At 44.4% G+C, this 25,543-nt stretch overlaps 5 protein-coding genes across 13 annotated transcripts in view; 1 reads left to right on the top strand and 4 right to left on the bottom strand.

The window, feature by feature from the left end:
- The window catches only part of LOC120959559 (uncharacterized), a 47,974-nt gene extending 42,650 nt beyond the window's left edge, over positions 1-5,324 (top strand). For 2 of the 4 annotated variants that reach the window (XM_049609681.1, XM_049609680.1), the window contains exon 4: positions 3,565-5,324. In XM_049609681.1, coding sequence (XP_049465638.1) covers positions 3,565-3,834 — 270 coding nt within the window. In that variant the 3' untranslated portion in view covers positions 3,835-5,324. Of the gene's footprint in view, positions 1-1,678; positions 1,797-2,763 lie in introns of those variants that run through there. The other 2 variants (XM_040383022.2, XM_049609679.1) reach the window with 2 other exon arrangements.
- The window catches only part of LOC120959551 (angiotensin-converting enzyme), a 73,357-nt gene extending 60,632 nt beyond the window's left edge, over positions 1-12,725 (bottom strand). Inside the window, exons 1-9 of one of the 5 annotated variants that reach the window (XM_040383017.2) lie at positions 12,585-12,725; positions 11,625-12,184; positions 10,941-11,555; positions 10,115-10,273; positions 9,934-10,041; positions 9,719-9,851; positions 9,057-9,641; positions 8,730-8,973; positions 8,494-8,592 (exon numbers count right to left, since the gene is read on the bottom strand). In XM_040383017.2, coding sequence (XP_040238951.2) covers positions 8,494-8,592; positions 8,730-8,973; positions 9,057-9,641; positions 9,719-9,851; positions 9,934-10,041; positions 10,115-10,273; positions 10,941-11,555; positions 11,625-11,996 — 2,315 coding nt within the window. In that variant the 5' untranslated portion in view covers positions 11,997-12,184; positions 12,585-12,725. Of the gene's footprint in view, positions 1-8,493; positions 8,593-8,729; positions 8,974-9,056; positions 9,642-9,718; positions 9,852-9,933; positions 10,042-10,114; positions 10,274-10,940; positions 11,556-11,624; positions 12,185-12,434 lie in introns of all 5 variants that reach the window. The other 4 variants (XM_040383014.2, XM_040383015.2, XM_040383018.2 and 1 more) reach the window with 4 other exon arrangements.
- A 1,832-nt stretch (positions 12,726-14,557) lies between these two features.
- LOC120959553 (angiotensin-converting enzyme-like) lies at positions 14,558-16,858 on the bottom strand. The gene is made up of 5 exons (XM_040383020.2): positions 16,564-16,858; positions 16,132-16,495; positions 15,699-16,062; positions 14,754-15,634; positions 14,558-14,689 (listed from the first exon to the last, which is right to left on the bottom strand). Exons 1-5 carry the CDS (start codon positions 16,804-16,806, stop codon positions 14,676-14,678), a joined length of 1,866 nt encoding a protein of 621 aa, XP_040238954.2. The 5' UTR covers positions 16,807-16,858; the 3' UTR covers positions 14,558-14,675.
- A 2,657-nt stretch (positions 16,859-19,515) lies between these two features.
- Positions 19,516-25,501, bottom strand: LOC120955933 (angiotensin-converting enzyme-like). 2 transcript variants are annotated; one of them, XM_049609677.1, is made up of 5 exons: positions 25,028-25,501; positions 24,591-24,954; positions 24,152-24,515; positions 23,202-24,082; positions 19,516-19,547 (listed from the first exon to the last, which is right to left on the bottom strand). In XM_049609677.1, exons 1-5 carry the CDS (start codon positions 25,274-25,276, stop codon positions 19,531-19,533), a joined length of 1,875 nt encoding a protein of 624 aa, XP_049465634.1. In that variant the 5' UTR covers positions 25,277-25,501; the 3' UTR covers positions 19,516-19,530. The 2 variants fall into 2 exon arrangements, with proteins under 2 accessions (XP_049465634.1, XP_040233109.2); XM_040377175.2 differs by lacking the exon at positions 19,516-19,547 and adding an exon at positions 23,014-23,124.
- Positions 19,594-21,726, bottom strand: LOC120955934 (angiotensin-converting enzyme-like). The gene is made up of 4 exons (XM_049609678.1): positions 21,429-21,726; positions 20,998-21,361; positions 20,565-20,928; positions 19,594-20,500 (listed from the first exon to the last, which is right to left on the bottom strand). Exons 1-4 carry the CDS (start codon positions 21,669-21,671, stop codon positions 19,609-19,611), a joined length of 1,863 nt encoding a protein of 620 aa, XP_049465635.1. The 5' UTR covers positions 21,672-21,726; the 3' UTR covers positions 19,594-19,608.
- Positions 25,502-25,543: the final 42 nt, after the last annotated feature.

Below are 25,543 nucleotides of genomic sequence, written 5' to 3'. Positions count from 1 at the left end.
AGAGGCGAACAAAAAAAAGCAATACCTTGACGCAATCGGTACAGGGGGAAATGGATTCGGATGTGAGGCCGGAAAATAAGAGAACTTCTTTTTGTGGTGGTTTAATCTAGAAACCAATGTGGCGCAAACTGATTGAAATTGTTTAATTATTGTTTTCATTTTGGTACTGAGTTTTTTATCGGCCTTTCGTTTACTGATTGATTGAATTTTTTCAATTAAAATTGATTTAATTCCACCGAGTCGAAATTTTTCACGCGAATACATTTCTTCTGCGTATTCTACGTTAACCGTTTATCTCTAAGCTTCCTCAAGGATCGTTGTACAGATATATATAATAAATATTGATTTCTTTTAAAACAACCCAACACAGTGTACTGAATAATCAAATCAAGCCGAACCTAATGATCGATCGATTAATTATACCGGTAGATGATCCCCCAAATGCACGATTGAAGTGAATTTTCCACCATCATCTCGATGAGCATGCACATGCAGGAAGCCGTGCGCATCACAGTGAGGTGTGAGGTGCAAAAATCACTACTCAACACTGCCCACTGCACTCCGCAACACCCGCAACAACCCGTTTCTACCGGGTACAGCTGTAAAAATGCAACCGTCACTGGCAACCATCACAATGCCTTACGCGACCGCTCGGTCGGATCGGAAAACTTTATGCATACGGCCGGTTACGACGGCGTGCTGCAACGAGGGGGAGGCTTATGGGCTTGGTTCACTGCTCAGTTTTACGTATGTTTCCCCCCTCCCCTCGCTCTCCTACTCCCCCATCAGCCTAGCCAACAATCGCGGGATGCCCGTTCCGCGGTTCACCAACAGCGCGGTCAGCCATGGATCATATGTTTCGGCCGTCTTTCTCGAAGGCTCCAAGGCTTTTCTTTGCCCTCCCCTTGTGTGACGTACCGGAGCGGGCGAGGGTTGAAATCATCAAATTTTACACCAACATGAACGAGTGTAATAGGGAGGGGGGTGGTGAGAAAATGCGGGGAGTAGTAATGAATCGTAGAATCAGCACACTGCCCCAAACCCAAACCACTGCCGAATAGCGCACTCGCCAGTAGGAAAAGCGAAACCAAAGTGAGCGAGATAGTTGCCGCAGCAACAACAACAACAAAAATATATCAAAAAATCATTCACACACACATACGACCGTCCGTCCACGGTGTAGGGGGTTGCCCGAGGAAAAGAAGTCGTCACCAAGGGGCCGGCCGTGCGCTTTCGGGTGTGCGCCTGGCGGACGAAGAAGGCAAAGGAAAATGGCCACACGGGTAATGGGCTGGAAATGGCGCTACCGAGGGGCAGCGGGGACGGAGGAGGAGGATGGAAAAAAGGGGGCCAACCGACCGGTGGCGTGAAAATGACGTTATTCACTCTCTTTCTATCGGTAGATCGAAAAAAAAAAACAAGCAGCGACGTTTGGGAGGGAGGTGTGTCGGAGCACTATAATCCACATTCACCATCCCTGCCACCAGACCCGCTCCTCCAACTGTCTCCGGTGGCTCGGGAAGCGTAACGCTTGAAGCCACCGAACGAACGCGAAGGCTCGTTCGGAACGATCCGAACTACCAGGGGGAGGTGGAGAAAGAAGAGTGTGGAAAAGATACGATGGTGGAGGTGAACTAGTGGGGTGAACCTGGGCGATGAGCTGGTTGGCTTCGGAGTGGTGCCCGGTGGAGAAACCCGTCTGTATAAAAACCATCGACAGCGCCAAACTCACCATCAGTTGTCTACTTGCTTGTTTTACAGAACACAGTTCGCTCGGATTAAATATGAAATTGTTGGTAAGCAAAACAAAAACACAGTGATTTCTTCAACCCTTCTAAAGGAGGTGCAGTTTTGTGAAGGCACTAGATTCGCTGCAGTGAAGTTGTAGTTGCAAGATCATTTTTGGGTAAACATTTGCCCGTCCCAGTGCAGCAGTGTGATTGCAAAGAACTTTGATGGGTTGCAAGAAAGTTGAAGATGTTTGATGTGAATTTGTGATTACAGTGTACAATGATTGTTCACAGTGAAGTAGTGCTCCAGGGAGTTGCCCAGTCGGGAACATAGATCATCGTACTAGCCTCGTATTACCTCTACAGAGTGCATTTATCGACAGTTCTTGAGCTGTTTACCGAATACATCCCCAATACATCTTTACGAATTTGAACACTCCAGGCTCCGTTTAAAGAACGAGATTAAATCTCCTGCCCAAAGTAGCTTGCCCGCTTAAGCGCAGCACAAAACCATTCCGATGAGTTTGCACACTCTTTTCTTTTGCCCAAAACTTTCGAAACGAAATGAACGCAGGCATCTCTAAATTGGCCTTCCCGTTTCCCTTTCACGCTTCCGTGCCTGCTCGGTGGTGCAAACACAACTTCAACTTTCGTTTCATTTGGAACGGAAACATTCCTTTCCATTTAATTAACAGGCATTGCTCTCTCACTCTCCGTCATCTTCGCATCATCGTTAACTCTGCTTTGCACCCATGTTCATCTTCTTGAGGAATACTGGTGTTGTTGTTTTTTTTCATGCCTGCTTGAAGATCAACATTGTTTGAGCAGTCTAATTGAAGCATGATCGTGTAAACATTACCGATTCAAGCAAGGTCGTTGGGCTTCCGGGGGCTCTTTTTGTGGGAAAAGTGTTCCATTCAACCTATTGTTGAAGAGGATGCATTGGGAAATTAGTCCGATAGTTCCTCCGAATTTTGCTCAGTACATCAAGCTAACGTTTCCATTCTTCAACGCTTCTTTCCTTCCCCTGTAGGGCGTTGTCTGCCTGCTAGCCCTGGTGCTTTTCGCATCGGCTGAAGATGAAAAGAAACCAGTGGCTGAAGCCAAAGTAGATGACAGCAAGGCGGCCGAAACTCAGGCGCTCGATGACAAGAAACAGGACAAGCGTGGACTGCACGGCTGGACCGGTAGCTTCGGTGGATACGAGGAACACCATGAGGTGCCTCACTTCGAAACCCACGAGGAAAAGACTCTGACCGTCGTCAAGAAGGTCCCGGTCCCGTACCCAGTGGAGAAGCACATCCCAGTGCCAGTGGAGAAGCATGTGCCCGTCCCGGTGAAGGTTGGAGTGCCGAAGCCCTACCCAGTCTACAAGACTGTCCACTACCCGGTCAAGGAGATCGTCAAGGTGCCAGTGCACGTCCCAGCCCCGTACCCGGTTGAGAAGAAGGTCCCGTACCCAGTCCACGTTCCGTACGATCGTCCCGTCCCGGTCAAGGTGTACGTGCCCGCTCCCTACCCAGTCGAGAAGAAGGTCCCGGTCCCGGTGAAGGTCCATGTCCCAGCTCCGTACCCAGTTGAGAAGAAGGTCCCGTACCCGGTCAAGGTCCCAGTGCACGTTGAGAAGCCGTACCCGGTTGAGAAGATCGTCCACTACCCAGTCCATGTGCCAGTCGATCGCCCAGTCCCGGTCCATGTTGAGAAGCCAGTCCCGGTCCCGGTGGAGAAGCCAGTGCCGTATGAGGTCATCAAGAAGGTCCCGTACCCAGTGCATGTCCCGTACGATCGCCCCGTGCCGGTGCACGTTGACAAGCCCGTGCCAGTCCCGGTGAAGGTCCCAGTCCCGCAGCCCTACCCGGTCGAGAAGCACATCCCGGTCCCGGTCGAGAAGCACGTGCCCTACCCCGTGAAGGTTCCGGTCGAGCGTCCGGTCCCGGTTGAGATCGAGAAGCACGTCCCCTATGAGGTCGAGAAGCCAGTGCCGTACCCGGTCAAGGTTCCGGTCCACGTGCCGGTTCACCACGAGGAGGAGCACCATCACCACCACGAGGAGGTCCACTCCGAGGGTCTGAGCGAACATCACGACTTCGGTTCTCATCACTAAGCGAAGAAGAGCTCCCATCATTTCATTATTTATATCGCAAAACTTGTGATCTTAGTTGCTAGCATACCTCCCCAACTCCAACATCTCCCCCCAAGCAGCATAATCCGTCATCTCGACTGCTCGACTGACAACTGACAACTAGCTCAAAGATTCATCTAGCACAACAGCAAGCCAACCAGCTCTGTAAAGTAATGTCGAAAAACTGATCAACCGAACGACCATCTACGAACATCTGCTGGATGAGCCGGAGAGTGCGTGATTGTGCGATCGCTGTTCGCGTGGGATGTACGACGCTGCTGGAGCAAGCCTCAACCTTTCGCTGCTTTGCTGGAGCGTTTCAGCACAGATCGGGGTCAACTTGACGCCTTGGTTTGGCGGGAAACGTCCCGGTCACACTGATTCATCCGGTTGACCCGTCCAGCGAAAGAAGAAGCGAGCTTCAGCTGTTGTGCCCTTTCACACAGCGCGCAAAATCACACAACTCTGGATCGTTCTACCCTATAACAATGGCGGGAAGGAAAGGAATTGGTGCTTTAGTCTGGTCCCAAGAGAGAGAGAGAGGAAAAAACCACTGCCCATCACCGGAAAGCGACTGTTCAGCTCAAGTGTTTCACATTAACAGAAAAACACACAACGTTCCTACCTCTGCTACAGGGGCAGACACAGTCAACTTCCGGAGACGGGCAACGATTTTTTTTTGGTTTCATTTTTGGACAGAGAAAGCCCATCTGTCCCACTGGCATTAGCCCGCCAAATGCTCATAGACGAATGTGTTGTGCGGGAATGCGGAGCAAACCAAACCTAGCAATTCTCTGCAACTGCACCATCCATCCCACATTCAGCATTGTTTTCTTGTTATATAGATTTTTAAAAAACCCGCGAACAACAGTAGCAAACTGAAATACCAAAATGCTTAGCTGCGCAACGAACAAACTAAAAAAAATGGAAAGGAAGGCAAGGGAAGTGCCCGAAAGGAAAAGGCTAGGAAAGTTGGGCGACCGGTGCGCTGATTAGTTCCTGGTTCCGATTCACCACTCCACCCCTTTGCCGGGGCACTTCTCCCTTTTGGGGAAGCAGAACAAGAAGAAGAAGAAGACGAAGATTGGTGTAAATATCGAAGTGCCGAACATTTCAAGATTTTTTGTTTTATTCTAGCCACCGCCCCAACTCCAACGCAAACTCGTTCGAAGTAAAAAAGAAGAAGAAGTAGAAAAAAGAGAAGGAACGCCGCTTTAGCTACAGCAGCTGCGACGAAGCAACGAAGCAGTAAAAGTTATAGAAAAACGCATCCCAAAATCAAACCACAGGAAACAGGCCAGCTCAAATGTATACTGATCATGGTTTTTCTTAGCTTTGCGCTCGTGCTCATACGCATTGATTGTTGTTTATGTTTTTTTTTTGTTTTTTAAAAATGTTTTTCTTTGCTCTGTTTACGACGTAAAAAAGAAAGGAAAAAATGAAATAAAAAAATGTGATTATAAAAAAACCCACCACACCGTGCAGCCTTTAATGATCTTTTCACGCTTTTCATTGCTGACTTTTACTCCGAACATAGGCGAGCTTAAGAGGGAAGCAGTCTTGGTGGTAGCATACAACCACAAAGGCGGAAAAATTAAAAACAATCTTATTAGCTATTTTGTAGAAGAAAAAAAAAACACAAACAAAAAGCCACCGAAAATGCATGGCGCGCTTTTCCTACAAGAGCACCCGCACAACCGATTGCGCAAGACACAAGCATCCCGTGCCCGCGCTTTCGTCACCAAACCGGCACCAAATTATGCGCATTATGATTACACCACAAACAACTCGATGCGTTCGAGTGTGTGTTTTTTTATCTATCTCTCTTTTTTGTCTCATTTATCGCCCCGTGGTTGCTTCAATTTTAATCCGGAACCTTCAAGCTCTACCAAATTGCACCCATTTCAAGCCAACTATGAAGCAATACCGTACCGTATAGCTATGATTCACTAAAACTTCCTATCAATTTGCCCCCATCGGGCGTAACAGTCTGGTCAGTGAGGCGAAATGTTGAAATTTTGGCCGCCAAGACACGCAGCACACCTCTCTGTGCCTCTCTTGCTCACGCATTACCTATCGAGCGCAGGAGCAATTTTGCGCAAGATAATGAGCAAATGTTAGACATCGATGTGGCGATTGCGCGAATTCGAGAAGCCCGGTAGCGATCGGGTTTTGTAACGCGGCACCGCCATACTCCAACGTATGGACGAGAAAGTGTATGCACATGCAGCGGCGGACGGTTGATGCAACCCATCCAGACACGAGCGTACCGATGCGCATCGTATACGGTAATAACCCGTTTAGCCCGGGCCGAGTAAAAGGGAAATCCTACAGTGCGCGCTGCTGCGCCACGAAACCATTCCCCTGGACGGGTGGAAAGCTTTCGCAAGGAATAACGGCGGAGGGGGGGGGGGGGGTATTGGCCGTCGGTCGGTGCTCCGGCGATCGGTGAGCAAAATGATCATTTTTGACAGCTCGCTCGGTTGTGTATGCTCCGTCGTTTCGAAACGAGATCGAGTTTCTGAGCGGATTAAGCACGGCCGGTCGGAGTTACAAAACATCCGTGTTTTATTTTCATTCATCACTGTACTAATACACGGTTTGGTGTAAGGTTTGCTTTATTGAAAGGGATATAAATGCCTTTATAATTGGTGAGGGTATTTTCTTTTATTTGGTAAAATTTGGTATTGAAAACGACCACAACAATTCAGAAACAGGATAAATGTGTCGCAATCGATCATGAATTTGTTCCATAGTGGTGATTAGTTTTTCTTTTACATACAGGTAGTCAGTAGGACAACATAAAATTAAAACTAATACATAAACATCATGAATAAAACATATGTTTTACCTATATAATGTAACTTTGCTTCCAGATCGCTATTTAATGATAGCTGATGAATTTGTACATCACTATCACCATCAAAGGTAAGCTGGTGCGATGAGATAATACTTGACTGCAGTTCAATTTCCATTTGGACTGCCCCAAGTAAACAAAATGTACCTATACAAACAATATCAAAGAATTTGCTGTCAATCATGTAATAATTTTTGATCGTACCGTGTTTTATAGTATTTGGTTAAAAAAATAAGTTAGAAAAACACTTTTTTACACTTAGTTTTACATCATTTTAACAGTTATACTGTTTAAATTCATTATTTCGATAGCAAAAATAGTCAATTATGTAATTATCATCATAACTTTTTCATAAATTGCATTTCAATTCCATGGTTTTTACCCGTCTATGTGATTTTGGTGTTTTTTAACCAAAAAAGTGTCGTTATTCATTCTCAAATACGATGTTGGAACAATTATAATATCCCAACGAACTGTTAGATGTTTACGCGATGAAATAAAACAGGAAAAAGGGAGAAAATCGCGGGAAATAAAAAAAAGCGATTAAACATCCAAGTGAAAAACAAAATACAATCAAATAAAGGTAAAGCTATTTTTGCGCCCCTCAGTACCAGCCTGAAGAAAATATTTCTTAAATTTTACAGTTTGAACGGCAGTTTTGATTATACGGTATTTTTCTTTGTATTCGTATTTGTGTATCATTATAAAGAAGGATAACTTGTGCATCTTTAGGCAATACCACCGAAGCCGTTCCTTCTAAATGAAAATTTCAATTTAGTACAAATGAAATGTTAGCAATACGGCAAAGTCGTCCCTCCTGAATAAAAAAAAGAAATATTATTCATGTTTACTACCCATTAATTCACTGTCAATGGAACAATAAACGTCATCCTGGTTGTATTCATTGGACAGTTAAGGTCTGCCATATTGGATTTTGAGCAATTGTGTACGAAATAGATAGATTTAAAAATTGTTTTGTTTTCTTTTTTTTTTTTTGTTTGAAATGAGTAACAGTACTTTAAACTAAAACATGTCGATCAAAGCTATTTTTAATCTTTCTTGACGTAATAAATCAAGTCTTCATGAGCTATCCTGATCGCGCCCGTGACAATTTGGCGTTTTTTTACATATGTTTCAGGCTGAAATAATCTAGGCTGAAATACTAAAGCTAGTGTCGAGTGTGGTTTTCTATGGAGTGTTGACAAGATTTCAGCCGCCGAGTGTCAAACTCCATACAAAATAGCTGACTAGTACTGTAAAAGCCAATATTACACAAAAATCATTTCAGACATATGTTTAATTTTTGTGTATTTACCAATACATATTTACATACTATATTAACACTTTTTAATGTGCAATAAATGTATTCGGTGAAGGGTTCAAACGGAATTTGGAAGACTCGGTCGGCCCGCCCGGCCGAAGTGTACCGAGTGGGCATGTGGTATTGAGTGTCAGTAATGAATGGAATATTCATAAAATATTAAAATGTAAGAATAGCCATAAAAAAGTATTTGGATCAGCTGCTGATTTTTTTTACAAGTTTACAATTAGTAAAAACCTTCACGACGTGTATTCAACAGGTACACCGTAGAGCCACCGTACATTTGTTCAATAAAATCAATTCCTCTGTACTGAATAATACGAATTATTAAACCACATAATTATGCTTTCAGCTACGATATGACTATGCTATATGATATGACTATAATGAGCCACTATCTTTAGAAATGACGGAAACACACAATCATAGCATTAAATTAAAATAATTAAAAAAATGCACTTACTTGATGTACGGGATGTTTGCTGCCACGTGATACTTTGCACCAGGGTCAAAGTCAAGTTCGGACCGGAGTACCGGTGGTTTAACCCCGCCATACTCCTCCCTACCAGCGACGACACGATTGGAATGAAAATAGAGAGCAGTTAAGGCCAATTAGTCCACTACCGGGAGAGGAAAAAGCACACCAAGCTCCACTTCCACAACAATTTTCCTTTCATGGTTCCATCGCAAACAACTTACCTCAGCAGCCACCAGTGGCAGTTGTACTGCTCCTTGCGGACGCGCTTGCTGAAGACGTCATACCGCCACGCTTCAAGGGCGAGCGCAAACGGTAAAAACACTACCTTTTCCATCGCGAGCGAAAACAGGAAGTTTATGTCGTGCGCCGTATCATCGACGGACTTCTGGACGAGGCCCAGATTTTGCAAATGCTTCGGCGAGGCGACAGAGAGCGAGATTGCATCACCGATCGCTTCATGGAAACCTGCATCGAAAAGACAGCGCACATCATTAAACCGTCTGGCAATGATCTGTTCTGGCGTGTCGCTTTCCCCCACGTCCCCTTACCTGGATTAGCTCCATCGCGGAACACCTTCGGATTGTTACGATAGTTCAGAAAGTACTGTATGTGCGCCAGCTCGTGGTGCACGGTAATGAAATCTTTGTGCGTCACCTGCGTACACATCTTGACGCGGTAGTCCTTTCCGGTGCAAAAGTCCCACGAAGACGGTTGGCACAGGATCGGTCGGTCTGGCGGTTGCGTCAAGATGGATGACGCCCAAAAGTCCGGTGGCATTGCGGACATATTCATCGACACGAAGAACTCTTCCGCGATCTGGAACATAACCAGCGGATTGTAGCCCTGCTTTTGCATTTCTGGAGTTACCTCGAGAAAGCTACGGCCCGGGTACGGTATCACAATGTCCAGGATGTTCTGCCAGCTCTGCCCATACATATCACCCAGTATGTGGTCCGGAAGGGGTGCATTTTTGTTGATCTTATCCGGACCGTAGAATTCGCGCAGCTTGCGGCGCACGTACGCATGAATCATCTCGTACAGCGGGAGTATCTCGCGCCACACCTGTTCCATTTCCTCGCGAAAATTGCGTGACTCATACGGGAACGTCCAGTAGGCGGCGGCATCAGTAAAGTCTACGGTACGTCATTAAACGTAAAGTGTCCTCAATTACAGCCTGCTTCTATCGATAGTTTAAAACCGTGCTACTTACTATTAACACGCCCAGCATCGTTCGTAAGGTCGACCAACTGCTCGAAGAGATCTCGCATGTTGCGGCCCGATTTTCGACGCCACTCGAGCCAAGTGTACTGCAGCTCATTCCAATCGCGACTCTTTGCCATTATCTACGCAAAAAAGCAAAAACAAAAACACAGTAATTGACTATTCAACGATTCTCACGTGACCACCAACGCTTTGTTCACTCACATCTTTCAGATGGGGTTGAAGGCGTAGTCCACACTCGAACGGTTGCTCGTACGCGCAGATGGTGGCACCGTTAAAGATGGCCAGCATATCGTTCACGATTCTATTGTACTGCACGCGTGGGAAAAATGCGATTTTAGGATTGTAAATCACGCTTTTGCACACGACTGCTAAGATAACTTACCCGATCGAGCTGATCCGGGGGCAGCGCACTTGGGCCAATGATTGACATAAGACGCACCTGACGGTACAGCTTGTCGTCGAAGATTTTCGTCTGGTCTATTCGGCGCATTTGATCCCACAGCAGGCGCTGGAAGTCGTTGTACCGTTGCTGAGCAGCAAGCTGCAAACAAGAGTGACACAAATATGTTTAAATTGTTAATTAGGTCAGGTTTGTGTTGCAAGCGAACGAGGTCATTGTGTACTGATAGCTTTTCATTTGGCCTTGAACTGTTTTCAAAAACGTTGAGACTTTTTTCTTTGAGAAATCTGATGCATTTTAAAAATGCCTTGACAATTCAAAACATTCCGTATTTTTAGAAGCAAAACGTACGACAGTTGAACTTTGCCATTCAAGCTTAACTTCATCGGTTGGTTTGTTTGGCATGATTCAAACGCCATGCACTTGTCAACAGCCAAACAATGCTTATTTTTGCATCTTAAATAATCTTAACCTTAAGGGGTACGGTCATAAACCAACCGCACACTAAACCACCTTCTTGATTACTTGTGAACTACCTCCCCTCCCACCCAGATGTCACTAATCGTCGCCCTATGTCAATGTCAAATCTCGCGCACCACAACAGACCACAGTTTTCTCACATCTCATTTCCTCTCTTTTTCTGCGGTATTTCGCTGGGAAATTGTTCACCTACCAACCGACCGACAGTTATCTTTCCGCAAAACAAAAACACATTCAAGCGCTACCGTTTACTGGGTACCGTTGGATTTCTGTTTGACCTTAGAACGTACGCACACATACCCACACTCCTTCAGCCCCTGTGACTTACCGCTTCCACCTGCGTTGCATCGTTGATGTTTGTCTCAAAGTTCCACTGCGCCGCCACATTCAACGAACACTCCAGTGAGCTTTTCCGATCGATCTCCGTGAGAAAAACTCGTAGCTTTTCTGTTTCCGCCCGAAACCGCCGCTCGTTCTCGATGCGGAATCGTTCCTCTTCCGGGCTGCGGTACGGATAGTTAGGATCGTCCGGATACCGGGTACGATCATCGCCCGGAAACCGTTGACCAGGCTCTCGGAACCCTTGATCACGGTAGTTTGGATCATGCTGCCCTGGCCCACGATAGTTTGGATCGGGTGGATTGCGTCCTCCAAAGCTAGGATCGTTTGGATTATACGGTCTTGCGTTGGGATTGTACCGGTTACGATCGTCATCGTCCCGGCTCGGATTGTACGGTGTCCGATCGCGGTAAAGCAGTGGATTCTCCACATCGGACACGTACCTGTTCCGATTGCGATCGCCTCCATCCCGATACAGCAATGGATTGTCTACATCAGAAACGTACGGATTTGGACTACGATCGCCTGGATATCGTTCACGGTTTTGATTGCGATCGTAGCCACGATCCCCACCGTACCTGTTGCGATCGTTGTAGGAGTAAGGCTAGAGTGGTGTAATAAAATGAAATGATACACTAAAATCTTGATTCTCCAATCATTAATGATGTCTTACCGAGTCCTCACGATCTCGCCTATCGTAATCATTCGCGCGTCCTTCCGGTTGCTGGGCGGGATAGTTCGGACGTTCGTCTTCTTCATCGTCATCCCCATCGTACGGTGGACCAAAGCGCTCACTTCTACTCCGATCGTGCACACTGCTACCATCCCCACTGACGACACCATCCACACCGAGCGGTACACGCGTCGGCGATGCTTCCCCGTTGGGAAATGTCACGGGCCGACGCCCTTCCAGACCCGGCGGTGCCAAAGGTGGAAGGTTAAGCTGTGGATCAGCCTCACAATGGATCGATTGTAGGGCAAACAACGCACCGATGGTGCACTTTATCAGCAGCTTCAACATTGTGTAATGTCGTGCTGTGTGCATATGTTAAGAAGGCAATTTAAGGGCGTTGTTTTCGGGCGGATTATGCTAATTGCATGTAGGTAAGGGTTTCTGCAATGGTTACGTTTTCACTTTCACTTGGTTTTAAAATATTCCTCTGCCCACATGAACTGTAACACTGTAGGCATACGTTAAAACAATTCATAACTTATACTTCAAGAAGAAGAAAGCTGAAAAAATGGAAGGCCTAAAATTTATATTTCCTTGCTTTTACTCCATTGAACTCTTTGTTACAACTTTAGTTTCAAATCCAACATTTCTATGTTATCAAGCAATGCGCATTTCATTCATACACCTAACTTAATTATTCTTATAAGCATTCAAATACTTTTAACACTCTTCGGTGCCATATTTAAATAAATATTAACTAGATATTTCACAGTTGAAGACACTTGTTCATTAATACAATAAAGCACTCACTTTCGATTAATAACACACAAAATCAATGCGCAAACTATAAAACAAAGTTCTACGGAACACACGCACCCTGTAATCTGATGACTATTAATCCTTCATCCTTTAATTCCCAATCAGCACCGTGTACTTCCACCACCGAAAAGGGATTCTTACGAAATTGTCCATCCGCGACGAGCTACCGAACGAAACTGAAAGCTCCCGAGTTTGCAATCCTATCGGTTCCGCGTCATACGTTGCAAGCCACCCGTGGTCCACACCTGCCCCAGTCGGAAGTCAGCAGGTCCCAACCAAGCAATCAAACCAATTGTGCTGTACTGTTTACAGCGGGAAATTTTGTTTTCCAACCCAACCCGTTAACCATTTCCCCTTCTGTTCACGTTCGCTATCCTCCCGCTGTGTAACGGAGTTCCCTCTAATGGTATTCAAATTAAGTGTCAAAGTGAAACGGCAGTACCTCGGTGGGGCATACTCGCTCGCTTCTTAGCCTCCCTCGTGCCAACCTCACATGGTCATTTGTCGCGTTCTCACTTGCACACGAAAGGGGGATGGAAAACAATTACACTGCCAACCGTGCATTCAGCACCGCTGATAGACACTGATACGACACGGGAGATGGTAACTTCTAGCCGCCGTTCTTACGAATCAGCATGTGTGTGTGTAGGTTTGAGTTGAGTCAGTACAGTACTCCAGGGAGGGTATACTTACGCACCACCAGCAAGTCCACCGTCTCCATCTCCATCAGTCTCCACACACCATGGTCGCGAGGGTAGATGAGATAAGAATGGAAGCATTCAGCATATGGAGAGCGCATGTTAATGAAAATTAAACCTAACCGCTCACGGTGCGCATGACTCAAAGCACAAAAGAAGAAGGGAGGGGGAGGCCAGCAAAACGCCAGTACGAACTAACAATATACACCGGCTCCCCCAGCCCGACCTACCCGTATCAGGCCGTTGTAGATACAGGTCATACGCATACGGGGGCTTACACGCGTGGGAAACCGCTGGGAACCCGGCCGGTGTGCGATACGTGATAGCAAACCGACCTATCCCCACCGGAACGCCACGGAACAATGAGATTCTTTCTGCGGTTTTAAACAACCACAATATCGGAACTACCCCTTGTGTCTCATGTGTGCTTCCACGTTCGTCGTGGTCACAACAACGAAAACTGTCAACCAATTTTTATGACCCTGCGGCATGTACACAGGCCCAGATCGGCCAGGCCACAGGAACATTCTTCCGAGTGACCGTGAAACGGTTACACTGTCCGGCGAGCGCGTGCCAAGGGCCATCCACGGGGAGTGCGAGAGATATGGTTGCAATTGTAATTTACACTCCGGACACTCTTCCAAATGTGCTTTTATGCAAAGTGGGACGAGATGCCGTCCGTTGCAAATGAAGCTGTCAATGATTCACGCTATTTATAGGCTTAGAAGTAACGACGTGGCGGGACTCGGTATGAAAGGATCGCATTTTTTTTTGTAAGCGCCTCGGTATGCTATTGTTGTCAAAGCGCACAAGTTGCATCTCAAATAATCGGCATAGTTCGGTATGAACAAACAAAAATCCTCCTTTCGCCTTGAAATAGAAGGTTTCTAAAGGCATATAAACCAATTTGGAGACAATTGTACGTACAGCAAAGTGTGACTGCCATGCACAAAGCATCACTGTATTCGCTGCTAGTGCTCTGTCTGACAGTACACTATGGACATCCCTCGGGCAGCCTACTTAACTCGTGCTGTTACGCAATCGTCAACAACAAAACGCATGAATTTCTGGTCCCAAGCGAGATCGTCGATCAGGGCGAAAACGACAACCGGTACGTGGTGGCATCGAAGAGCAGCGGCTTTGCCAGTACCTGGAGGCTGGCTCAGCGACAGGTGAACGGAGAAACGATCGTTACGTTTCAGAATCTTCAAAGCAAACAGTTCCTGTTCACCGGTGGATACAATCTCCTGTACACCGGCGACGTGCCCCATGGAGTTGATTCGTACTATTCACTTCCGAAGGGCGTCCAGAGTGGATTGATTGGTCAGCGCAATACGTTCGGAGGGTATTTTGAGTATGTGCGAGCGGAAAAGTATCCCGGGTACAGTCATGGATTTGTAAAGCTTGGAAAAATAATTGAAAGAAGCTACTGGACATTTATTCATCGACCGTGTATTTGCTAGCGTTGGTTGCTTATGATCGCAATAAAAACGTTTTGCTTGCCATGAAGCACATCTATCAGACACGATCCATTCTATGAGACGCACACTGAAAGAAATATACAATTCGTTCAATAAAATACAAACCCTGCTAAAATTTAATATGGTCTTACTTGTGGTATTTTCCCATCCGACATGTGCTCCAATGCGTTCGTTTTCTATCACCAACCAATCGTACAATGGCCGGAAGTATTCAATCAACGCATCGGCACTCATGCGACGCTCCCCAGTAAGGACCTCCATTGCATCTGGCCACGGCTTCGATGATCCCAGCTCCAGCATAGCCTTGATGGCATTACCCGCCTCAACACTCTGGTAGATGTCACAGTTGTTCAACGTCTTCTCAGGGTCTCCTTTCACATACTCTCCCGCCTTTTCGCAAGCAGCTCGGTGGAACTGGAACTGAATGATGAATGACACGAAATATCGCAGATACTCAACATCAGCCGATACGTGGTACTTGGCCGGTGCATCTAAATCTGATTCCGAACGAACTACCGGAGGCTCAACACCCGAGAACTTCGAGCGCATCTCCCAGAACTTGCAGTTATACTCCTCGGGCTTGATATCACCACGGAAGATTCCCCACCGGTACTTATCCAGGGTGTAAGCAAACGGCAGGAACACCAGTTTGTTCAGTGCAGAACCATAAAACTGGTTCAGCTTCGATTCCTCATCTTCGACGTAGTCCTTCAACAGTCCAATCTTTTCCAAATGTTTCGGGGTGGAAACAGACAACGATAGAACATCACCGACGGCCTCATGGAAGCCAGGATTAGCTCCATCACGGTACATGCTTGGAAGGTGCTGGTACTGCAAGAAGTACTGCACATGTCCCAGCTCGTGGTGCACCGTGAAAAACTGTTCCATCGTTACACGTGTGCATTGCTTAATGCGCACGTCATCCGTTTTCGAGAACTCCCAGGCACTGGCATGACATACCAGATCTCTACCATCGTCCGGTTTTTCGAGAATACTTTTCTCCCAGAAGGTACTATGATTAAAAAGCAATTAATTTTGTATTCTGGATGTTTTATGTTTTGATACAAGATACTTACGCTGGCAGCTTGGTCATATTCATCGATTGGAAGAACTTATCGCCCATTTCGAACATCTGAATCGGGTTGTATCCTTGGCGTACCATCTCCTCCGTCACATCAAGCAGCTGACGGTCCGGGAATGGGCTGGTAATATCTGCAATGTTGCCCCACTTCTGTGCCCACATGTTGCCTAGCAAGTGCATCGGAATTGGTCCCTTCTCTGACACCACATTCTCACCATAATACTTTCGCAGCTGGTAACGAACGTTGGCATGAATTTGTTCGTACAGGGGACGCAGCTCCTCGATCACAGCATCGACTTGCTCTTCAAACGTATCATCTTCGTACGCGCTTAGCCAATATTCCGCACCCGATGCATAATCTGAACGAATCAGAGAGTTCATATAATTAGATTTTCAACATAATAATTAAATGGTCATCTACACTCAACTGTTCATTCTTGCCGCAACTCCATTGAGATCAACGTATTTCTGAAAGTCATCTCTCGTTGGTGCACCAGCCGCATCGTACCACTGCTGCCAATAGTACTTCAGCTCCTCCGGATCACGACTCGTAGCCATAATCTCGGTCAGCTCCGGCTCGAGTGCCAAATCACACTTGCTGTTATCGCGATAGTCACACACCTTTACCTTTGCGTAATTTTCCTGCATTCGATTGATCGCGTCCAACATTTCGGCAAACGTATCCTCCGGCAGCACGGAATAGCCCAGCTTGGTAAGCTTACGGATTTTCCGCTTCAAATCCTCATCACTGAAGCTTTCATACTCGTACTTGTTTAGCGTGTTGGCCACTTCCTACACGAAGACAAAACAAACCCAAATTCTATCACTTATGCAACCAATCACTGATCTGCGTCACTTACTTTCAGGAACACAGCATTCGCTGCAGCCACCTCATTTTTCACCATCAAATTATCCTCATTGATATCTGACTCGTAGGCCCATTCGGCTTCCGTGCCAACATTTCGACGAGATAAAATTTCTTCATCGACTTGCTCAACGTAGCGACGTGCCTCGAGCTCATCATCGCTAACAGACACAAGCTTTCCACCGAGGACACAACACACTAAAGCGAACGCTAATATCACTGTTGAAAAGATTCTCATCTTTATGATGAGGCGTGATTCGTATGTAGATCGAAACTGATCGGAATAGCCGTTTTGCACCTGCTTTTATAGTGTGCTTTGTCCTATATCATATCTTTCCCATCGCCAAAATCGTTCTCAACGACAATGAACTTGTTGTCGATGGGCTCAACGCATTGGTGACCGGTTTCGAAATACAGTTTGGTGCTGTCGTGGTATTGATTGGAGAAGTAGAGTGATTGACATCTAGGAGATTGTGTTTCATACATAAATTAATGAACAAAAGCTTATTATCTTTTCAGGAGCGAACGATTTAAATCAGCGAGAAGAGAAGAGATAGCTTCTATTTCCATTCATAGCTGCGATATTATCAGTATCATCTATTGGTGCGCTTTTTGGGGGCAAACTTGTTTGTTTGGCTTTTTTGCAATGATAGCAAGAAAGGCATGAGAAGCCAAAGAGGAAAATATGTATGTGGAACATAATAGAGTTCAGGGTATCTATTATGTTCCACATACATATTTTCCTTTTTGGCTTCTCAACCGTTGTTTGTCAAGGGTTTGGCTATCAGTAATGGGTATGGCTATCAGTTACATAATAGTTTATCGATAGAACGGTAAACGCTACTATGTTTGAGAGGCAGGGTCCATACTGGATTTGTACCCATTTCGTGCATGCTGATAAGTTAAGTAAGTTGACGACTACACCTCAGGAACGGCACATATCCAATTTTTCCCGAATTCTAGCAACGCGTTTTTTTACTATTCCTATGTCAATTTGGCACATTTTTATATACATAATCGATAAATGAAAAATAATGCGTCTTTGTGCTAAAAAATGGAATCACTAAAGCTACTAAACTTCTACATAAAATTACTAATGGAATTATTTGAAATAAGTAATTGAAGGCACATAAGTACTATAAGTAAATTAACTGTTTATTAACTATATTTTGACTGGAAAAGGTGATATTTACGTGGAAACTCGAGTTCCGTAAAACTCTTCGGAACGCATTATTCGTGTAACTTGAGGAAATACTGTACTTTAATCCTTGACAATTCTACATTAATGCGCGTTAAAAAGTAAAGTGTGTCTTAAAACTTAAAAATAATTCAGACAGTAAAATTGAAAAAGAATTTTAAGATAAAGAAAGAGAACATTATAAAAATATCAGCGTGTTGATTTGTGTATATACATTAAAAAATCAGCTATTGAAAAAGCCTAAATAGCCATTCCAAAATACGATGTTTTTTAACCTTGAATGTCTTTTGTTTAAGATACAGTAGCAATTAAAATATATGTAACTTTATTGCTGGCAACTGTATTTCAGCCCTAACCAGTTACCAACAGATACCAACAGAAGAAGCGGCAAAATTTAATCGTTTCAGTTTAAATAATAAAGGCATTGAAAATAATGAAAATAAACAATAAATAAATAAAACATGATTGATAACTTGAACCAGGAAAACTCGATAGTCCATTGGAAAGACAAATCGGTTCTGACTAGTGATGTAAGATCAGATCCTGATTCGTTCAAATAATCCGGATGAGTACATTAACCGAATGAAACATGCACCAGTTTTTTAAAGATCCGGATCATCGTTTCCCAGAAAGAAACAGAGGCGAATGATCGAATACGCCAAATGAGCTAGTGAGCAAGTGAAACATCAGTTTCAGAAAGATCCGGATCATAGCTTCTCTGAAAGAAACAGGACGAATGATCGAATGCGCTAAATGAGCTAGTGAGCAGGTATCATTTTCGGATCAGCATTCTTCTCTCTCCAGATAGCAGAACAGATATATTTTACGAATCACATAAGTTCTTTATACCAAAACGGGAAAGCATGACTGACCACACCGCTCCTATCCGACTAACGCTTTCAATTCAACCACCCATGTCTTTTAAGCCGTGTATACACAAAAAGCATATTTGTTCACAATCTATGGAGATATCTGCGAGCGAGGCGTCAATTCCGTACAAAATTTGACACATTGATTTGTTTACGCCAATCATATGGGTGCAGCTTTAGCAATATGTTTAGCGTATTGTCTTCTCGACAATGACGATGAAAATATAATTAGCTTTCTCATTTGTTCGCTCGTTAACACGTACTGCATCTTTTCGCCTCGTGCTTCGTCTCTGTCAGAATCACAATTAATTGATTGATTCTTGTAATGTTTGGAGTCCGTATCACGATTTATTCACGGTTTCCCATATATTTTTCTTTAGTTTCCTCATAATTTTGGTACCGTCCTATAGGAAATCAATACAATCCACCCAAAAAAAATATGGGTAACGCCCAACAAATAGTGAGAACGAACCAAAAACTATGGAAAGCATTCAAAAAAAGGGAAACAACCAGAAATCACGGTAGAGCCCTGTAAAAGACCCTGCCATTTAATGCCTTTTCTTTCTCTTTGGCATTAAATGGCAGGTTTATCAAATAACGCACGATTGAATGATTGGTCCGATTAAATGATCCGGATTATCTATATGAATGAACCGGAACTGAGCCGATCATCAAAAATATCCGTTTTAAACACCACTTCTTCTAACAATAGGTTGATTAACCAATGCAGACTGTCAATCTAAATGCAAAAATGATTATTCTAAATATTTTCATTCCATAAGAATAAGTAATCACTACTTGTCGGCCATATAGGATTCGGTTCATGATTCGGATGAAACTGCCACAAGCATCTTTTTTACGATTGAAAAAACTTTTTTATTGAAAGTATACCTTTTTACATCGATACACACTCTGAAAAGTAAAAATATTATTAAGAACAAATAGTCAAAAATGTACCACAATTTCTTTCCACTTAATACTTACTATCAGTTTCTTCCCATCCAACATGTGCTCCAATGCGTTCGTTTTCCACCACCAACCAATCGTACAATGGCCGGAAGTATTCAATCAACGCATCGGCACTCATGCGACGCTCCCCAGTAAGGACCTCCATTGCATCTGGCCACGGCTTCGATGATCCCAGCTCCAGCATAGCCTTGATGGCATTACCCGCCTCAACACTCTGGTAGATGTCACAGTTGTTCAACGTCTTCTCAGGGTCTCCTTTCACATACTCTCCCGCCTTTTCGCAAGCAGCTCGGTGGAACTGGAACTGAATGATGAATGACACGAAATATCGCAGATACTCAACATCAGCCGATACGTGGTACTTGGCCGGTGCATCTAAATCTGATTCCGAACGAACTACCGGAGGCTCAACACCCGAGAACTTCGAGCGCATCTCCCAGAACTTGCAGTTATACTCCTCGGGCTTGATATCACCACGGAAGATTCCCCACCGGTACTTATCCAGGGTGTAAGCAAACGGCAGGAACACCAGTTTGTTCAGTGCAGAACCATAAAACTGGTTCAGCTTCGATTCCTCATCTTCGACGTAGTCCTTCAACAGTCCAATCTTTTCCAAATGTTTCGGGGTGGAAACAGACAACGATAGAACATCACCGACGGCCTCATGGAAGCCAGGATTAGCTCCATCACGGTACATGCTTGGAAGGTGCTGGTACTGCAAGAAGTACTGCACATGTCCCAGCTCGTGGTGCACCGTGAAAAACTGTTCCATCGTTACACGTGTGCATTGCTTAATGCGCACGTCATCCGTTTTCGAGAACTCCCAGGCACTGGCATGACATACCAGATCTCTACCATCGTCCGGTTTTTCGAGAATACTTTTCTCCCAGAAGGTACTATGATTAAAAAGCAATTAATTTTGTATTCTGGATGTCTTATGATTTGATACAAGATACTTACGCTGGCAGCTTGGTCATATTCATCGATTGGAAGAACTCATCGCCCATTTCGAACATCTGGATCGGATTGTATCCTTGGCGCACCATCTCCTCCGTCACATCAAGCAGCTGACGGTCGGGGAATGGACTGGTAATATCGGCCACACCAGCCCAATCTTGTGCCCACATGTTGCCTAGCAAGTGCATCGGAATTGGTCCCTTCTCTGACACCACATTCTCACCATAATACTTTCGCAGCTGGTAACGAACGTTGGCATGAATTTGTTCGTACAGGGGACGCAGCTCCTCGATCACAGCATCGACTTGCTCTTCAAACGTATCATCTTCGTACGCGCTTAGCCAATATTCCGCACCCGATGCATAATCTGAACGAATCAGAGAGTTCATATAATTAGATTTTCAACATAATAATTAAATGGTCATCTACACTCAACTGTTCATTCTTGCCGCAACTCCATTGAGATCAACGTATTTCTGAAAGTCATCTCTCGTTGGTGCACCAGCCGCATCGTACCACTGCTGCCAATAGTACTTCAGCTCCTCCGGATCACGACTCGTAGCCATAATCTCGGTCAGCTCCGGCTCGAGTGCCAAATCACACTTGCTGTTATCGCGATAGTCACACACCTTTACCTTTGCGTAATTTTCCTGCATTCGATTGATCGCGTCCAACATTTCGGCAAACGTATCCTCCGGCAGCACGGAATAGCCCAGCTTGGTAAGCTTACGGATTTTTCGCTTCAAATCCTCATCACTGAAGCTTTCATACTCGTACTTGTTTAGCGTGTTGGCCACTTCCTACACGAAGACAAAACACACCCAAATTCTATCACTTATGCAACAATCACTGATCTGCGTCACTTACTTTCAGGAACACAGCATTCACTGCAGCCACCTCATTTTTCACCATCAAATTGTCCTCATTGATATTGGACTCGTAGGCCCATTCGGCTTCCGTGCCGACATTTCGACGAGATAAAATTTCTTCATCGACTTGCTCAACGTAGCGACGTGCCTCGAGCTCATCATCGCTAACAGACACAAGCTTTCCACCGAGGACACAACACACTAAAGCGAACGCTAATATCACTGTTGAAAAGATTCTCATCTTTATGATGAGGCGTGATTCGTATGTAGATCGAAACTGATCGGAATAGCCGTTTTGCACCTGCTTTTATAGTGAGCTTCATGTTACCTCATCCATTATCAGAGACAATGAACTTGTTGTCGATGGCCTCACCCAGCGTTGACTGGTTTCGAAATACAGTTTTAAGTTATCTTTGTCGTGATTGGAGCAGCAGCTTGATTGACATCCAGAAGATTGTGTTTCATACATAAATTAATGAACGTAAGCTTATTATCATCGCAGAAGCGAACGCTTCTAATCATCGAGAAGAGAAGAGAGCTACTCAGAGCTGCGGCACGTGTTGCAGTTTTATCTTTTGATGTGCTTTATATGCGGGCAAACTTGTTTGGGTGGCTTGTTTTTTTCTGCAATATTGGCAAGAACGGACATTGTCTCTATTCTGTATAATCTTCACCATTCCTTGTCTATTCATCGTCAATGCTATGGTTTTGACGAATAAAGTCCATCTAAAAACCTAACAATAGTTCAGAACAACAGCTAAGACAAACGTGATTTTATTATTAAGGAGCTTGCGATCAGGTGGACCAGCTAAATCAACCATATACGCTCTTCTATTTCCATTCCATAACACCAGTGCTTTTCATCCTTTTTATGATCATGGATAACTGAGCTTTGCAGATAAATTTTCAACGGTATGTGCTACTGTACATATCGAAGACATATTTTTTGTAGACTTTGTTGATAGTTTCTCGATCAAACATATTTAGTTCTTATTGTACATGTGTTTGTTGAAAATTTAGTCTATTTGACGTATAAAAGCTTATTACAATATGTATTGTGATAAGCTTTTATTATCAGTTATCAACTTTGTTGGGTACCACACTGCAGACCACCGGTTAGAGACCCCTGCATTAAATGATACTTATCACAGTTTATGCCAGCTCCGTGATACAGTCGTTAACGACTTAACAGCATGTGATATGGGTACAAACTCAGAAAGATGCGGGCCCCATGAATAGGGCTACCTATCCTGCTATGAGTACAACAACAAGTCACTGATAGCCAGGTTCTTACGAGGATTAGGCAGGCCTAGATCGACTAAGCCTTTTTCATTAAATTAGAAGAAACGATATTCAATTTGTTTATCCTGCAATATGTGTCAATTCAGGAACAACAATCATAACAAGTATGCAAGCTAACATACAATCAATTTGTGACTTAATTGTAGGCAAAAATCGTATTCTTCCCTCCCAGATCGTATTCCCAAAGCTATATGTAACTATTCTACTACATGTTACAAATAACTAGACCTAAAATATAAAGATAAGACTCAGTGCCTCAGGGTGTATGATGTCAGCTGTAAGCTGATGTTGATTTATGATTTTATTTGAATTAAATTATTAAAAACGGCATTTTAATGATTGAAATGATTTATTCACCAGTACAATATTTTATTTTTACTCGGATACACACTCTGAAAAGAGAAAATATTACGATAAAGCACATCATTAGAACATAACTAAAACACATAACTTTAGACTTCACACTTACTATCAGTTTCTTCCCATCCAACATGTGCTCCAATGCGTTCGTTCTCTACCACCAACCAATCGTACAATGGCTGGAAGTATTCAATCAGTGCATCGGCACTCATTCGACGCTCCCCAGTAAGGACCTCCATTGCATCTGGCCAAGGCTTCGATGATCCCAGCTCCAGCATAGCCTTGATGGCATTACCCGCCTCAGTACTTTGATAGATGTCACAGTCGTTCAACGTCTTCTCGGGATCACCCTTCACATACTCTCCCGCCTTTTCGCAAGCAGCTCGGTGGAATTGGAATTGGATGATGTAAGAAACAAAGTAACGTAAATATTCCACATCAGCCGAGACGTGGTATTTGGCCGGTGCATCAAAGTCAGCTTCAGTACGAACTACTGGAGGCTCGATTCCTGAGTACTTTGAACGCATCTCCCAGAACTTGCAGTTATACTCCTCGGGCTTGATATCTCCACGGAAGATTCTCCACCGGTACTTATCGATTGTGTAAGCAAACGGTAAGAAAGCTAGTTTGGTCAAAGCAGAGCGATAAAACTGGTTCAACTTCGATTCTTCATCGAGTACAAAGTCCTTCAGCAGGCCAATCTTCTCCAAATGTTTCGGAGTAGAAACAGATAGAGAAAGAACATCACCGACAGCTTCGTGGAAGCCAGGATTCGCACCCGATCGGAACACACTGGGCAGATGCTGATACTGCAAGTAGTATTGAATGTGTCCCAGCTCATGATGAACTGTGAAGAACTGTTCCATTGTCACGCGTGTGCACTGCTTAATGCGAACGTCATCCTTTTTGGAAAAGTCCCATGCACTGGCGTGACATATAAGATCGCGACCGTCGTCGGGCTTTTCAAGGATGCTCTTTTCCCAGAAGGTTCTATAATAATAATAAAACAAATTATTACAAAGCTTTATGTTTTAGGATGGATGTTTAGGATTTACTCACTCTGGGAGCTTGGTCATGTTCAGCGACTGGAAGAACTCATCGCCCATTTCGAACATCTGGATCGGGTTGTATCCTTGGCGTACCATCTCCTCCGTTACATCAAGCAGCTGTCTGTCACCGAAAGGGCTGGTAATGTCAGCAATGTTTCCCCATCCTTGAGCCCACATGTTACCGAGCAAGTGCATCGGAATCGGTCCCTTCTCCGAAACCACTTCCTCACCGTAGAACTCGCGCAACTTATAGCGAACGTATGCATGGATCTGTTCATAAAACGGTCTCAACTCTTCGATCACAGCATCGACCTGTTCCTCGAACGTCTCATCTTCGTATGCACTAAGCCATGATTCAGAACCAGATTCGTAGTCTGCAAATACAAAATAAATTTCAATTATTTCTAGAATTATTTCAATTATTTCTAAGTCAAAATTCAACACTCAACTGTTCAACTGCGCAGCTTCTCCATTAAGGTCAACGTATTTCTGAAAATCTTCGCGAGTAGGCGTTCCAGCTGCATCGTACCACTGCTGCCAGTAGTACTTCAACTCCTCAGCATCTCGGCTGTTAGCCATAATCTCGGTCAACTCTGGTTCAAGTGCCAAATCACACTTGCTGCTATCATGATAATCACACACCTTAATCTTGGCGTAGTTTTCCTTCATATTATTAATGGCATCCAGCATTTCGGTAAACTTTTCCTCCGGCAGGGCAGAGTAACCCAGCCCAACCAGTTTCTTCACTCGACGTTTCAAATTCTCATTCTCGAAGCTTTCATACTCGAACTGGGAGAGGTATTCCGAAATTTGCTGTACAACAAGTTAAGAAAACGACAATATTGCTTAGCCACATACATCTATTCGAAGCAGTACACCGTCTCACCTTGAAGAATGCGGCATTTTCAGTAGCGACTTCATTCTTCACATCCAGATTATCGTCTGTAATGTTTGAATCGTAAGCCCAATTCGCTTCACTAGCTGCATTACGGCGTGCTAAGATTTCCGTCTCAATGTCCTCCAGGTATTGAAACACTTCCTCCTCTTGGGCCTGCAAAACACGGCGAGGGATCCTAGCCGTACTCACGTAACACACCAACCCAATGGCTAACGAAACCAACAGAACAACCCTCATCTTGGAGCACCTATCGCACTAGACAAGTGATACTGAGGCGTATCGTTAGAATTTGCATACGTATTTATTTACTTTCTTTATCACCAGCACTTGCTACGGACAGGCGATAAGAGGATTTGTTAATTTGTATTCAATTTTAGATTGTTATGCAAGGCACGTCCAATTGGACAATCCCATATTCATCGATAACATGGGACAATATACCTGCGAAGATAAGTATAGGTTTGTTTGAATGATAAGATGCTATTGACTTGTATTCGTCAGAAG

This window comes from Anopheles coluzzii, chromosome 3, assembly GCF_943734685.1.
Source record: "Anopheles coluzzii chromosome 3, AcolN3, whole genome shotgun sequence".
In the NCBI taxonomy this organism is placed as follows: domain Eukaryota; kingdom Metazoa; phylum Arthropoda; class Insecta; order Diptera; family Culicidae; genus Anopheles; species Anopheles coluzzii.
Note: the sequence above shows the minus strand (reverse complement) of the source record. Positions and strands in the feature narration are given on the sequence as shown.